General features: G+C 42.9%; 1 protein-coding gene across 2 annotated transcripts in view; it reads right to left on the bottom strand.

Annotated features, from left to right (window-relative positions):
- The window catches only part of MST1 (macrophage stimulating 1), a 272117-nt gene that overhangs the window by 131337 nt on the left and 124619 nt on the right, over nucleotides 1-16161 (bottom strand). For both annotated transcript variants that reach the window (XM_085625043.1, XM_085625044.1), the window contains exons 7-8: nucleotides 8436-8556; nucleotides 6119-6237 (exon numbers count right to left, since the gene is read on the bottom strand). In XM_085625043.1, the coding sequence (XP_085481169.1) occupies nucleotides 6119-6237; nucleotides 8436-8556 (240 nt within the window). The remainder of the gene's footprint in view (nucleotides 1-6118; nucleotides 6238-8435; nucleotides 8557-16161) is intronic.

Raw genomic sequence — 16161 nt, 5'->3', positions numbered from 1 at the left:
GCAGATGAGGTTGCAGTTGCTATCCGCTCGCTCCACACGGGCAAGGCCTCGGGCCTGAATGGCTTGCCGATCGAGTTGTATAAACTCAGGCCGGACAAGATTGATCCGCATTTGCGAGATATGTTTGTAGAGGCGCGGAAGAATGGGTGTCTCCCATTTGACCAACGTCTGGCGACAATAGTGGTTATACACAAAGATGGCAAGCCCCGGAACAGATGTGGATCGTATAGGCCGATCTCCCTACTCAACGCTGAGCCAAAAATCCTCGCCAAACTGTTGGCTAACCGTTTGATCAGGGTCATTGGGGACTTGATCCACCCGGACCAATCCGGGTTTATCCCACACCGCAACACCGCGTTAAACCTCAGGCGATTCCATGGCGTGCTCGCGAGGGTTGGGACGCTGCGGGAGTCGGCCATCTTGGCGTCTCTTGATGCCACGATGGCTTACAACACTGTGGAATGGCCGTATCTGTGGGCAGCGCTCACAAAATTTGGCTTCGGACCGGGTTTCATAGGCTGGATTAGGCTACTCTATGAGGAACCTTTGGCTAAAATCGCGGTGAACGGTAGGGCGTCCGCTCCGTTCGAACTTGGGAGGGGCACCCGGCAGGGTTGTCCTCTGTCGCCACTATTGTTCGCCCTCGCCCTTGAGCCGCTGGCGGCATAGATTAGATGGCAGCCAGACATAAAAGGGATCCGATGGTCACCAGACCACGAGGACCGCATTTCTTTGTATGCAGACGACATTTTGTTATACTTGACCTCACCTAGGAAATCCCTCATAGTGGTCTGTGACGTCTTGAATTCTTTTGGTAGAAACTCGGGTCTCGCCATTAACTGGGGAAAGTCGCATCTATATGTTCTAAGTGGAGACACCCCTATCGTCCCGCGGAATTGCTCCATCCAGATCGCCCAGCAGGGCTTTCTGTACTTGGGGATATATATTTCCACCGATCCCTCTGTCCGCTACGAGAAGAACCTACTCCCTCCGTTGTCACGTTTGAGACGGGACGTTGCGGGTTGGAGGCAGCTGCCGCTCTCCCTCCTAGGCCGCGCCGCATTGTTTAAAATGATGTCTCTTCCCCGATTTCTCTATGCCCTACAGAACACCCTAGAGTTAGTTCCGGCCTGTTATTTTCATGAGGTGGAGAGTCTCCAGCGCTCGCTGTTATGGGACGGTCGACCGCGTATAGCTATTGCAAAGTTGACCCTTCCATGGTATGACGGGGGGGATTGCACTCCCTGACATCAGAAGATATTATTGGGCCACCCAGTTGGGAGCGATTAACCACGGTGTTTATGGTCCGGCGTTGAACCCTGGGTTTGCTATGGATCGGTGGTTGGTGCGTGGGGGTAATTATCTTAGGGCGCTGTATTCCAAATCATTGGACGGGTCCCTCACGGGACCAACCAAGACGGCAGTGCATGTGTGGAAGGCGGTTACAAATTCGTTGGGCTGGAAGGACAGACTTACCCAGGCTACTCCGCTTTTCGAGTCCGATATATTGGGGAAATTATGGCACACGAAAGGGTTTGAGAAGTGGGACCTAATTGGGATCTCTAGAGTTGGGGATATGCTGGCTAAGGGTAAGGTGAAATCGTTTGAGATGCTGCAGACGGAGTATGAATTAGGGGGTACTGAATACTTTCGATATGCCCAGGTGCGTCATGCTCTGCTATCTGTCTTTGCCGAGGGGGAGGTCGTGCCTGAGTCTTCCCCTTTGGAGGATCGGATTCTGGATGGTCATATGCCGGAGAGTACAATCTCCTTGATTTACAAGAAGCTCGTAAATGTTCAGACCGACCTCCTCCTTGATGTGCGAGAACAATGGACTAGGGATGGTCTCGAGCTGGACGATGAGGACTGGCAATATGCCATCTCCTCTCCGAAGGAGGTTGCGATCCCGGCGAGACTGCGGCTGGTGCAGCTTAAGATACTTCACAGGGTTTACGTCAGGGGGCCCCGCATGATTCACATGGGTTTCTCTGATGATGGCTTATGCAAGAGAGGCTGTGGGATGTTGGGCACCTTTCTACACATTATTTGGGAGTGTGGGGAGATCGTAGAGTTCTGGAAACAAATTCATGACGTGATGAAAGAGGTCACGGGTATCGCACTCTTCCCGGAGGCAAGACGATGCCTATTGAATGTCTGGGGTCCCACCGACTATGATGCCGCTCAGACCCAATGGGTGACCCTGGGGAATATGGTGGCGAAGCGAGATATTGCGCAGCTGTGGGGATCCCAGAGACCTCCCACCCTGGTAACATGGATGGAAAATATGGACTGGGGCATGTTCCGGGAGAAAACGGTGTACAGTGCCCGAGGTCGCCCTAAGAAATGGCATAAGATATGGGGGCAATGGAACCATTATAGGGGGAGATATTTGTGTGCCCCCGGTTACTGAGATGCTCGACGTGCCACTTTCCCCCTAGCTCTACTTCCAACTTTGGACGTAAAACTGTTCATAACATGGAGTCCGTACCTCTGCTTTCCCCTCACTTCGTTGGCATGGTGTACTGCTCCGCTGAGGGGGTGGGACCTCGCCCCAGCTGAGAACTAGCGCACGCTTATTATATGCTCTGCCTTGCTTGTGTTTTTTATTTTTGGTTTACATTAAAACTAAACCTTTGTTACTCCTGATCTATAGCCATGGACCTTCTTGTGTATTGTTCTCATCGTGCTGCCGGACCTCCGGGATGTCGGCTGAATAGCTGTGTACCATGTTGACGTAAATAAAGGTTTTTAAATTTTTTTTTTTTAAAAAAGCATTATTTATCATTACTAATCTGTTTAGGGTATTACCATATTCAGTATGACAGAAATGGGGACACAGTCTCCTTCCTCATCCTGTATTCCACAAATTAATGCAAATCATATTCAAACTGCACATTGTTAACTAATGCTGAACTCCTCTAAGCCCGCAAATCTATACTTTCCTGCACACACAACACCCGGCGCCCTCAAGCTAAACCAAGATTGCTTTTGCTTGACTATTTTCCATTACAAGAAACTACAGCAAACTTTTCACCACCAACATAAAATTTACTACAGTAAGAGACGCAGCTAAAATGCTCAATAAACCCTTCCACTTAGCCAGGTGCTTAATCAATGCTCTAATAATGTGCATTATTAATTATTGAAGCAGCCCTCAGGCTGATTTGATTTAGAGTTTGCTCGCTACCCAAGACAAGGTTATCGGTTTAGCAATTTTGACAATCTTTAATCTTTTGATACTGACTTACTAAAACTGATACCAGATTGGGTGAATATCTGCCAAAAACAAGGCACAATGCAAACTGCTGACCCTTATCTGTTATACAACTGAAGGTGTTTCTCTTTTATATTGCTTTCTTGTTCTCTGAATAAACCCAGCAAGAGATGAAAATTGCAATCTGAAAAATCAAAACCTACTTGTCTTCGCCAAACGTCGATGTACTATATCCAAATTCTGGTGTTTTAGTTTTCTAGTTTTTAGTTTTCTAGGATCCCTACACTAAAACAGACAGCTAGTACTGAATTCAAGCACTACTTTGTATGACTGTAGCAAAGAAGCAAAGAATTTTCATGCAGAGAGAACTGCATTGTTACCAACAGGTGTTCATGCCACAGAGGGCTGTGTCAGACTTACAGTGACATGTAAGGTCTCTTTTGTTAGAAGGCAGCCAAACCTGATCAAAGTGCAGAAACCCTGAAAAGCCACCTCCTGGAATATCCCTAGGAGTGCCACCTTTGGAGTCAAGACAATAGGCCACCCTATGACTGCTGACAAGGTGCGTTGTGCTAGTGACCAATACTTTCAGATTTCCGGCAATTTCCACATTACATGTAGAAAATCGGAGATGCCATTGTGACACCCTAGACAGTTTAGGGATGTGTCTTTTCCCATTTTCCACAGCCTTTTAGGAGTGTCTTATGTTTTATATAAGAATCTGAATTGTATGAAGCGGTGGCAGGTCGATATGGCTAGCTCATTTGGGGGGGGGGGGGGGGAAGGACACCGTACTAAGCTTAGAGATACTCATGCAGTCCCAAGCTCTAAAGCCCTGTAGTTGCACTGAGAAGATGGGCCGCTACCCTGCCAAAGTGCAGGTTCTTGTTTAAGCACCCACTCCCAGTTTATCCACCTCAGAGCCGTACTCCAGGAGTAAAAGTGGGTCCTAGTGAACAGGAGGAGTACGTCTGGAAAGTTTAGCACACCAAAAGCTCCAAGTAGGTCAGACTTTAACTTACATGCTAGTTTGTCCTTACTACCAAAAGGCAAGTCATTGACTGAGACGAGCTGAGCATCCCAGAAATAGAGTTGCAGGTCACCCAGCCCGCCTGAAAAGACACATTTATCAAAAGACAGATTTGGTTGTTTGCAGGCCAAAGGAAGTTATGGACTACATTGCATTCTGTGGCGAATAAAGTAGACTGGATTTCATGTGGGTCACTTTGTACTATATGGAGTGTCCTTTGAAGTTTGATCATTTTGAACAATGCTGTTCGGCCCAGTATAGCGAAGGGGAGGAGTGCCCAAATCTTGCAGGTCTCTTCATGCCTTTTCCCAGGCATTCCAAACTTTCCTGCTGGAACTGCAGCTTAGGCTGCCATTCAGTAGCTAAGGGTCCACACCACAGTGCAGCAATGACCAACTTTTAGAACTGAACACCAGGCCTGGCCATTGAAGTCAGTCCACTATTTTTAACTCCATCAGGCTCCAATTCTTTACATTGTTTAACTCTCCCTGATCTATAACTCCTCCACTTCCCTCCAGCTTATTTCCTTTCCTGGTTCTCCTAACCAACCAGATCTTAATGCCAGCTATTGCTCGATTTTGGAGAAGATAATTCCACTCCTTAATCACCTTTTGCTTATTTCCCTCCGTTGTGATGTTATGTTATGCTGAGGGTTTTGTAAAGCAGAACTCACTCACGAAGGAGTATCCCGGCGCTGATGCTACTACTCTAGTGGAAGATGAGCTCCAACAAACTAAAAACTTTAAGAATCACGTTTTTACGAGTTGCTTAAAAGTTGAATTCTGACAAGAATGAATATGGGTCAGCAACATATTCCAAAGGTGCATAACCATATAGGAGAAAGAACGACCACTGTTTCGGGTCCCCCTTTCTGCTCGCTAATGGCATCTAGAACTTTAATACAACCTTCAAGCAAAATAGAAGTGGTATATGCAAGCAACATAAAATAACAACACAACTTTGTGTGTGTCTCCATGTGTTTAGTTTGGTGCAATGGTACCTGCCTCTCCATGACATCTTTCTAATAATCTCTCATTCTTAATCAAGTCAGGCCCAATTCGTTACACTGTTTTACTCCACGTAATGTATATCTCCTATGCTCACCTTGTCCCCCTGCCATTCTCTTGCACTTAATACTCCTCTCCTGCTTCCTCCATGCCAACCCGATACCTATGGTTTGCTAGCAGTCAGATTTGTGGAAGTTCAAGCCATTCACAAGTCTCCTTCCCCATTTTCCCCTTTCTTTGGCTCTACTTTCAACTCTGTCACCTTTAGTACTTTGATATGGCCCTAAACCTGCCTAAAGCACTAAATATGCAACCAACATAACACGTCTTTTGATCTGCATGCGTGAGGGAACTCCAGGTCTGGTAAGCTATGTGTACTGGTGCATGGAGGTCTATGTGCATGGGTTCCGGTTTGGCTGCTGCGTGGGTGTCTATGGGTGTGCTGATCTGTTTTTTTATAGATGTCTGTAGGTATATAGTATATAGCTCCACATTTATGCATGTAAGCATTACCTATATGATTAAATGTGTGGATGTTCTGTGTCTCCATTTGTAAATGCACTGTACAAGTCAAACCTATTGCCAATGCACATGCTTGTTTTATATTGGCAGTATCTTAATTGCTCGGCAATTATTGCATGTTTTGGGGTGTGGGGTAATTTCTGTAGGGCAGCATGATTTAGTGTAATGTGGTCCACCTTACTGAACTGCTCGAAGAGCACACTTTCAACAAGCCGATAAATAATTATATAGTCTGCTTGAGCAATGCACCAAACAGCCAGCTCCCACTACAAAGTGTGATGTCCTGCAACATACTGGATTTAGTTGCAGGTGCAACATATACCACCACATAATGTAAAATCTTACTGCATTTCTGGATTTTGCAGTATTCACGCTGCACGCTGGGGTCTGTCGTGTAACACCATGGACGTTCTGAGTAGTCTGGATTCCGGCAGTAATTATCATTGAGATTTTTATCCGGATATCTACAGCGAGAAGGGGAAAATGTTCATACCAAGCGAGAACAGATTTTTAAAAACACGTTTTATTACAACAAAAAACAAGATTCCCACCTTACAACGATCACTACTCCACAACTACCTTTTCAGGTCTTCACAATGGTATATTTCAAGCTCTTTCCAATTAAGGTGGAAATAGCTAATGTTTTAGAAATACTAGTTCCCTCTTTTGGATAATTCCTATTCAAAACATATTTCAGTCATTTTCAAACAATTTAAATTAACTACAAAAAATTATGTAAGCATTCTTTTTGGTACTATCTGAGAATATTTTGCTAGTGGAAGCTAAAGTAGGCATCCTATGTTTTGAGACAATTAAGAACTGAAATTCATAGGACTATTCTCAATCAACTGAAATCAAAGATGCTCCCGATATTAATAAAGGTTGAGTGTGGTTGGATGTAAATGGGGAGAATTCCTAATCCGATCCTTATGGGCAAAAGTTAATGTCTTCAAAATGATAGGCTGACCAACCTCCCTGTACTTTATACCTTGCTGTTACCATCCTTCCTGTTACCACTGTAAGAGCATATAAAGTTAACTTACAAGTTGTTTACGATATTCCTATAACATGGCATAACAAATTTGAAGATTTATTTACATTCTTATATTGCACAACATTGGTGGTGTCATTGCGCTTCACATCGAACTACCATCAGACGAAGGAAATCACCCTCTTAGAAATAACTTTGGAAACAGCAAAAAGAAATAAAACATCTCATTTAAAGAGAGCACTTGTTTAGTTAATGGCTCAGTTTGACGAATGCTAAAGGAATTTCCCATCATAAGACAATAAAATTATCTGAATCACATTTCTGAATGTAATTATCAGCGGTTGGGATTGCTTAAAGCATACCATCCATCACTTTGATTTACACAGCGTGATGCTCCAAATGTGACAGCAAAGCTCAGACCTATGTCAGTGCCTCACTATCCCAAAGGATATAAGCTGCACCTCACAGAAAGGATTTCTATTAGTGCAGAACCAAGGCTGATTTATGGTTGGTCCACATCTGTAATGGCACAGACGAGCTTATGTACAATGGTATGGAATGGTTCTGATTACTTAAAGCATTTTCACCCATTTCTTTGTTACCGTCTACATGGTGGTTCTGACGATCAACCAAGCTCTTGCAGTAGAAAGTGTGTACAAAGTCAGAGGCTGTTAGGCCAACTACTTAAAAGCTGGCAAGATAGAAGCAACAGGGGGAAGACGCTTGACCCTTTTGGATGAATTTCCTAATCTTTAGATGTACGGCCCACATGTGCCGGTGGTAACCTTGTAACTATGGAATGGTAGGGGAATTACCAGAAGCAATACATTTAACCGTTCTGCTGATAAGTATTTGACTGATGCTGAAAACCTGGATTTTCTTTTGTTTAAAATTCAAATAAGAAGTTTTGTCCAAAAAAAAAAACAAGATGTAGTAAAAGGGGTTTTAGATTACATTCTGGTAGTCACACTGATCTACGAATAAAGGTTTTAAGGCTAAAGATGCTATACATCTAAGAATTCCAAAGATATCTTGTGCACTGGTTCCTTGTTGGGCAGTTCACAGTTTCTTAGTGACTTTAGAAGAATGAAAAACTCATTGAAAATAAACCGCTTCTTGTAAGGAGAGGCAGCAAAATAAGGAAACAGAATTACCCTAAAAAGACAAGCAGATCCTTGCATACAGTCTCATAGATTGGTAAAACAGGAACTGAGTGTGGTGATTTGTGATACACAAGGGTGAACAATGTGAAAGTTCTTCCTAAAATGTTCAGTCTGATTTTATGTTTGTTTACTGAGTAGCTATCACATTTTAAACTCGACAGGCTATGGGGAGAACAGGTTTTCAATCCTTGGTCTTCATCTTTTGAGTGCATAGGAGTAGCACACTTGATGCTCTTGAATTCAACCAATTAAATTAAAACTCCACATACCAACGGTTTGAAGAAAGAAAACAAAGCAATGAACATGCTGTCCCTGTAACAGTGAGTAATCTGGTTACATTATACTGGCCTCTATACAAACGCATCCACATTTTGAAATAATGGAGGATTGGTACTTTCTTTGAGCATGATGCTAAAACCTAAAGCATTTTCAGACACAGCATTTCAACATCTAAATAGGGTTTGGCAGACAAAATTAAGGTTATTCTAATGACAGCATTTCTCCATACTTGTCTGGCTGGAAAGGATGCTTATGTGGAGTCTGCAGATCCCAGCGCTGACACTCTCTCCCAGACTCTGTGCGGTCCACGAATCCCCGGTAATCATCGCCGATACACATGTAGCACATGGCTAAATAAAGAAGATGGTCAGAGGTTAGTACAGATTGGGTTGAAGGTGAATTTGGTCTTTCACGTCATGGTATTCTATGGATTGATTTGCAATTGCATGCCATCAGAACATCAGAATTTGCATCGTGCCTTCTACCGTTAGGATGGCACTGTAAAGATTTTACAATCTGGATGCCCTTTTCATTTGGATCTGAGATATCCATTGATTGGTTGTGTATGGCTATTTGATTGTGTCTGGTTGATTAAGATATATTAGTTGTCTAGTTTAGTAAAAGTTCATGTTAATGAGAAAATAAAATCAGTTTAGATAAATATCTTTGTAGTGTGTATTGATGGGTATCTCAAAGTGTCGAAGGACATTACTGTGTTTTGTTGAGGGGGTGGTGAGATGTCCATTGACTGGCCTGTGTGGATAGATTTCTAGACAGAAATTGCGCTAACCAGTTACATAACTACGATGCAAGTTTGTGTACACCAGATTGAGTTATGTTTTTATCTGAAATATTCCAATATGTTGCTGTGGGACAGAGAAGTGTTGTTGATTTGGAAGCACTGTAATAATCGAATAGCTATGTGCTCTGCTGGACACATGAGGGTACATATTTGGGAAAAGCAAAATAGATGCTATTGGAAAAGTGTTGTGTGATGTGTTCTTGGATGAAAAATGCCTCTGGTTGTCTGATGAGAGTGTAATAACGTTTATCAGTGGTGTGTTGGGTGTGTGTATCTTTGGTTTAAGTGATGTTTGTTTTCATAGCAACAACTCGGCTGTTGTAAATACGCGTAGTGTTCTGTAAAGCCAAACCTCTCGATAGTTACGGTATCCAGTTAATGATTGTAGTCAGCTATTTTGCTATCTCACTCCCAAGTTACATGTATTTTATTATTTTTAAATATCTTGATCGACATTTTATAACAAGCATGCAACTCTACAAAGTATTCAGCATGAAAAAATGTCTTGTTATGCAGGTATATCTAATAAAGATATTGTTTTAAATAACGGAATTGTATGGAGCTATCACGTGTGTATGAGTTTACAGTTCAGTGTAGCACTTATCTTCTACAGATGACTTTTGCTTTTTTTTTTCCTCATATGCCACCAGACACACCGGCCACACCTTCGGGTGTCAACTGACCGGCTGCTGGTTCAATAGCCGCGACTTCGAGATATTAAGACTCAGAGGCGCTGCCAGGTTGGGAGGGCAGGAGGTTGAGGGGGTGGGGGTGGGGAAGATGAGCCTCGTCTCACTCATCTAGTCTTGTACAGTCTATTTGGCTTAATCCAGCTAATATACGGTGCCCAATACTCAGCAGCCTTCCTGCTTCTTTTACAATCTCAATCCAAACTACTTGTTCTACACGCCAAGGCCAGAGCCAGTGGGGCTCAACAAATTCAAGCAGATCTCCCTCCTTTCTGGCAGAATTAGGTACTAAAGTAGTGACTTCTGCGCAGGTGGCACTCCCTGGGTGGGCTGAACTCTTATTCCCAAAAGGATCAGAAGGGGGCTCACCACTATTTGGTATCCAGTGACTCCTGAGAGCATGCTCTGTACCCCCTCTCAAAAGCCCTTCAAAACGGGACATGACACGAACATATGCATATTGTCCGCCTTTTCCTCGCCACAGAAGTTACAGCAGGATGGGGGACCTGCGACTAATTTTGTTCGCCTTCTGTGGGTCATGTACATCCTGTGTCAGGTAAAAAGATGATTCTTCCTTAGTGGGGCTGATTTCACTGTGGAATATAGGAGACGTGAAGAGGAGTGACAGATATCCGGATGTTACTCTACTGGCTGGTATTAACCCCAAGAATGAGACACTGCACACCTCCTCATCGGTCCTCACTTGCTGCCCACACCAAACAGATACGCATTTTCAAAAGCCTGGGGTCTAATGACCTTTCCACCGTCCCCCAGCTCTTTCTAGCCCACACTTGCCCTGAATTCCATGAGGACAGTTGAATAGATTTATACCATGACAGGGTTCCCTCAGTTCCTGTCTTTAGCTGCTCCCTTGAGATGAGCCCTGCACCATCCCGTAGCTGGTGCCACTGATTAATGCCTGCTCTGATTAGGAGTGCTCAACTTGTCCAGCAAAAAAGATGGGGCACCAGGAGAGTTCCAAACTGGAGCAAACTCCAAGCAGTAGTCAACTGAACGGATTATCATCATGAGATACTATACTTCCAAGAATGCCCATACAGCTTTCAGGTGAACCTTCTTAAAAGATTTCTGGTCCCCAAACTTATACAAAAAGCCTTCCTGCACAATCGAGTTAAGCAGCCCAAATATGTTCTACTTCTAATAGAATCATTAGGGGAACCCAATAACAGTCTCCAATTTTTAAATTGCAAGGAGAGACAGTACATATAAACATTTTGGGAGTGCAAGACCACCCTTTGCCAACTTCCTCCTCAGCTTTTTCCAGCTCAATCTAGGATACTTAGAAACCCAAATGAAACTCCCTATCTGCCCCTGCATCTTATCCAGGCTGCACTTGGAGAAATGAAATGGAATGTTGTCAAACAAGAAGGTCAATTTAGGGAGAATCATAATTGAGACTAGATTCTCCCTACCATAACGGGTTAGTGGTAGACACCCCCATATCGACAGTAACACCTCAATCTCCCTTCTTACCTGCTTCAGATGACAGTCTGGTACCATATCCAAATTCTGTAGAACTGTGATACCCAGATACCAGATTTCCTTTTTGTGCAGCCCTCTACAGTGCTGGGAAGGTTCCACACCATTACCTCTGTATTCTACTTGTTTATAAATTAACCAGAGAAGGCCCCAAATGCATCCGTTATAGCCTTCACACGCCCCACAATCTTCTGTGGGTCTTTACTATACAAAATATTATCATCCACATAGAGGCCCAGCTTAATCTTATGATCCGGGAATTCAAAAGGCGCAATTCCCATATCCTCGCTTAATGCCTTCACCAAGGGCTCTATATATACAGGTGTGAAAAGTATATTAGTAGAACAGACTGCCATGAGACAGGTAAGTTTGTTGACTGTGATAGAATGTGTGAGGGGTAGAGGGGTAGTGTCATGGAATGTCAATGGCCTTCGAGGTAAAAGAAAACAATCTAATCTGTCAATATTTGAAGGACTGTCTGCCTCACAATCATGGTCTTGCCGAAGACGCACCTGTTGGCAAGAGAATGTAAAGGTCTCTTTAGTGGTTTGCCCTGGGTTCATCAAGTCATGTGTCCTGATCAGCCCCACGCCATCAAAGGTGTAGCACTCATTAGGAAAAACGCTGTGGTAAACATTGTGGAATGCAAATTAGATAGTGCAGGTAGGTGGGTGGTAGGTTGTATGGCCTTTGAACAGGATAAGTTTACTTGCGGTAGTTATTATGGCCCAAACTGTGATCAAGTCATTCCTTTGCAGGATTTGGGGGAAATCTTGGTGGGCTTTCCATTTTCCATAGTGCTTGAAAGCGATTTTAATGTAGGTCTGGATGAAGTGTTAGACAGATCATCACGGAGGTGAGAGGCAGGACATGCTAAGATGAGGAATTTCTTGAAGAATCTTATGACAGATTTTAACCTGTGCGATGTGTGGTGGAAAAAGGCAGGGGCAAGGAGAGGCTATACTTTTTACAGCAGCAAGCACCGGAGCTCCAGTGGAATTGATTACTTTTAATCAATAAATCACTACTAAAATGATAAAAGGTGTTCCGGTTCATTGCTTCGATCATGCAGCAGTCCTGTCGCACCTCCGCTCAAGTCTGTCCTTCTTTCTCAATTATTCAACCTCCAAATTTCCTGCATAAGTCTAACTCTGTGGTACCTTCTACAATTTCTTCACCTTTACTTAAAGATAACCTTTCGGCACACTCTTTGAAAATTACGGATGATACTCAGAAAGACCCTTTGACTTTGGGAAGTACAGTTATAGCGGCATCGCCTATTGACAAGCTTTCAATTACCCCAGGGAACTCTGCTTCTAACGTCAGCCACCTCACTCCTTTGTTAGATTTGGACACTGAGACCGTTGGGGAGATTAAGATGTCAGTTAAAGATATGCTAAATTTAATTCTCGATGAGGTCCGAGAGTTGAAGAGGTTTCAGAAATCTGAGCTCGCTTTGATTCATCAGCGCTTGGACAAAATGGAGGATCTCTTTTCTACATTCCCTGCTAGGCTCCAAGAAGCCGAAACTCGCATCTCTAATCTGGAGGATCAAATGATCGAGGTCAAAAAAGACGCAAATCAGTTTTCCCTCACTTCACGTTTATTAGAATCTAAGTTGGATGATTTGGAGAATTACAATCTAACCTTCGTATAGTGGGGGTCCCCGAGGGTCTTGAAGGCTCTAGCACGCTGCAGTGGGTCACCTCCTTTTTAAAATCCAAAGTGATTCCCAATCACGAGGGGGACCTAACCATTACGCGAGCACATCGAGTTCCCGCTCAACCTTTTCCAAATTCCTCCCTCCCTCGAACAATCCTATTAAATTTTTCCGACACAAGGATTAAAGAAACTATTCTCTCGACGGCAATTCAGAAAAGACAATTTCTTGTCAATGAAACTGTGAAATGTCGCATTTTTTCAGACATGTCTGCTTCTGCTGCTCGAAGACGAAAGGAGTTTGTCCAAATGCTACAACTATTCAAAGCTAAAGGGGCTCAAGCCACGATAGCGCAACAGTCCAAGCTTAAAGTTTTAGTGAAAGGCAAATTCTTTATGTTATCCGATATTGCAGCTGCTCAAGACTTGCTTAGGGAGATCTCGAACTCTTCATCAGGTTAAAATTTGGAAGAATTTGGGTAGAGCTTTTTTTCTGTTCAGAGTTGCGATAAGTTTTGAACATTTTTTTCTCTTGGGGGTGTTGATATTATGGAGGGGCTGGGTGGGAGGGGTCAGTAGAACAGGATGGAGTATGGAATCCTGGGGGCCCAGGGGGTGCGACAGGTCACCCCAATGGTGTGGGGTAGGTTCCGATGGTCGGCGTGGGAAGAGGAAGTAGGGCCATTAGTGGGAAGGGTTGGGGATGGGGGGTGGGGACGGTTGGTGATGGGGGGTGGGTTTGGGGGGGTGTGGGTGGCGATGGTGATGGGGGGATGGTGGGGTTATAACAAAAAATGAAGTTGATGGTGCCAGGTTCTCCTTTTTTTTTGCGTATGTGTCAACTTAAAATGTCAGAATGTCTATAATGGAAAACATGAGGCCCGATGACGACTGCTTACAATTAGATAATTTAAGATGTTAATGTCAAATAAGGAGAGTTTGAAATTGTTTTCTCTTAATGTCAATGGTTTAAATAATATTAAGAAAAGCCGAGCTGTGGAATTCTGGATTAAGGCAAAAAATCCTTCTGTAATCCTATTACAGGAGACTCATATCTCCTCACTTAAGATAGATCAGTTTTCAATGTTTAAATCATGGGCTTTATTTCGGTGTTTTGCATCATGCAATGAATCTAAACGAGGGGTGGCGATATTTTTAAATAAGAATATACATGCGGAAATTATTCATTCAGAAGCTGGAGGCTTAGGGCGCTGGTGCTGGGTCTCTTGCAGAGTTAAAAATAGACCGAGACCTTTTATTTTTCTTAGTTGCTATGGCCCCTTAAATGATGATTCTAATATCTCTGAAGAGATGTTCCAATCTCTATTGACGGTGTTAGGGGATATCGTGATGGCTGGCGACTTTAATGTCTTGATGGATCCCAAACTGGATTCATCGTCTCAACCAAAAAAACAACTAAAATCTTCCAGACCATTTCTAACTATAAAAGACTATTGGATCTCTCTGATCATTGGCGTCTAGACAATCCCTCTAAAAAAGAATATACTTGCTGGTCGAGTAGATTTAAGTCTTCATCTCGTATTGATTTTGTTCTTGCCTCACGTAATCTCAGGCTAGGTTATTATAATACGGTGCATAATGTATTCTCTGACCATGCTATGCTTATTAGGGAATTTATTTTAGGGGATACTAGAAGGTCTCCTAAAAGATGGGTCTTTAATAAATTATATCTTAACGATGAAATATGGGTCTCAGAACTCAAAGATATGATTAGAGAATTTATAATTCGCAACACTGGCACCGCCCCTCTTAGTATTATCTGGGACGCCCTAAAGGCTTTTATTCGTGGAATTATAATTGGGAAAGATGCTGCCACATCTATCACTACCCGGGCTATAAAAAACTCCTTTGAACATCGTATACAGGCTCTCAGTGCTCTAAGACAACAAAATCCCTCTAGAAATATTAAAGATCAACTAAATGAAGCTAAACGTGAATTTAGTACATATTTATTTGAGCAAGGAGAGGCGTTTTTTCGTAGTCAATATCAGAAAGTCTACGAAGAAAGCAATTTTACGGGTAGATTTTTGGCCTGGCAGGCTAAAGAACAAGCTGCCTCCAATCTAGTTCGGGGTTTAATTTGTCCCGTCACTAATCAATATATAACTGACTCGGATGGGATAGGTAAGATAATGTACTCTCATTATCAAAAAATATATAGCCATCAGCATGAAATAGATCAGCTAAAATTAAACGCTTTTTTGAGAAAGGATGTGATCCCTTCCCTTTCCGAATTTGAGCAATTGAATATGGTTAGTGAATTCTCCTTACAAGAGGTACAATCGGTGGTGAAAGAACTTCCATCAGGGAAAGCTCCTGGCCCAGACGGATTACCCACGGAATTTTTTTAAGTTTTTTTTCCTGCCTTTTCTGGTATTTTTCTACAACTCCTTAATTCCATGCTTGCTGGAGCTTCCATCCCAGATTCGTTTCGCGAGGGTACTGTGGTCAGCTTTCTGAAGAAGGGGAAGGACGCTAGGGATCCTAATTCATACCGCCCCATTACCCTGTTAAACTCGGACTATAAGATCGTTACTAAATTACTCGCTATTCGATTTAATCATATTGCCCCGGATTTGATTCATGAAGATCAAAATGGGTTTATCGCTGGTAGACAATTGATGACTAATACCCATTATCTTTCGGAAGCCCTGGACTACTTTCAGACACTGAGGATTCCAGCTTTAATTATGTTATTCGATGCGGAAAAGGCTTTTGATTTGGTGGTCTGGGAGACTCTTTTTATTATTTTGCAGTACTTTCATATTCCATTAATTATTATTAATTTTATTCGTAATCTTTACACGGGTGCCAAAGCAAATATTGTTATTAATTCATTGACAGTAGGATCTGTGTCAGTTAATCGGGGTACACGCCAGGGTTGTCCTTTATCACCAATTCTTTTTGCTTTTTTTATCGAACCCCTCGCAATTGCAATTCGGCAGTGTGTAGAGATTTCGCCTCCGATTCCATTAATGTCAAAGATAAAACTTTACGCTGATATTATGCTTCTTATCAAATCCGATTTGCAGTCACAAGTTCGTGTATTTCAGCTCTTTGAGGAATTTGAGACTCTCGGGGGCTATCACATCAATAAAAAAAAGACAGAAATATTGGTCTGTGGCAACCATAAACCTGAATTATATCCGGATTTAAGGGGCTGCATTAATAATAAACCCAAAAGATATCTCGGGGTTTTTTTCACCGCTTCAGTTAAGGATCTCTGTAGTCTTAATTTCGATCCCCTCCTTCAGAAGGTTGGTTCAATGCTTACTCGCTGGAAT

This window comes from Triturus cristatus, chromosome 9 (genome assembly GCF_964204655.1).
Source record: "Triturus cristatus chromosome 9, aTriCri1.1, whole genome shotgun sequence".
NCBI lineage: Eukaryota > Metazoa > Chordata > Amphibia > Caudata > Salamandridae > Triturus > Triturus cristatus.
This window is presented reverse-complemented; position numbering and strand designations above follow the sequence as displayed.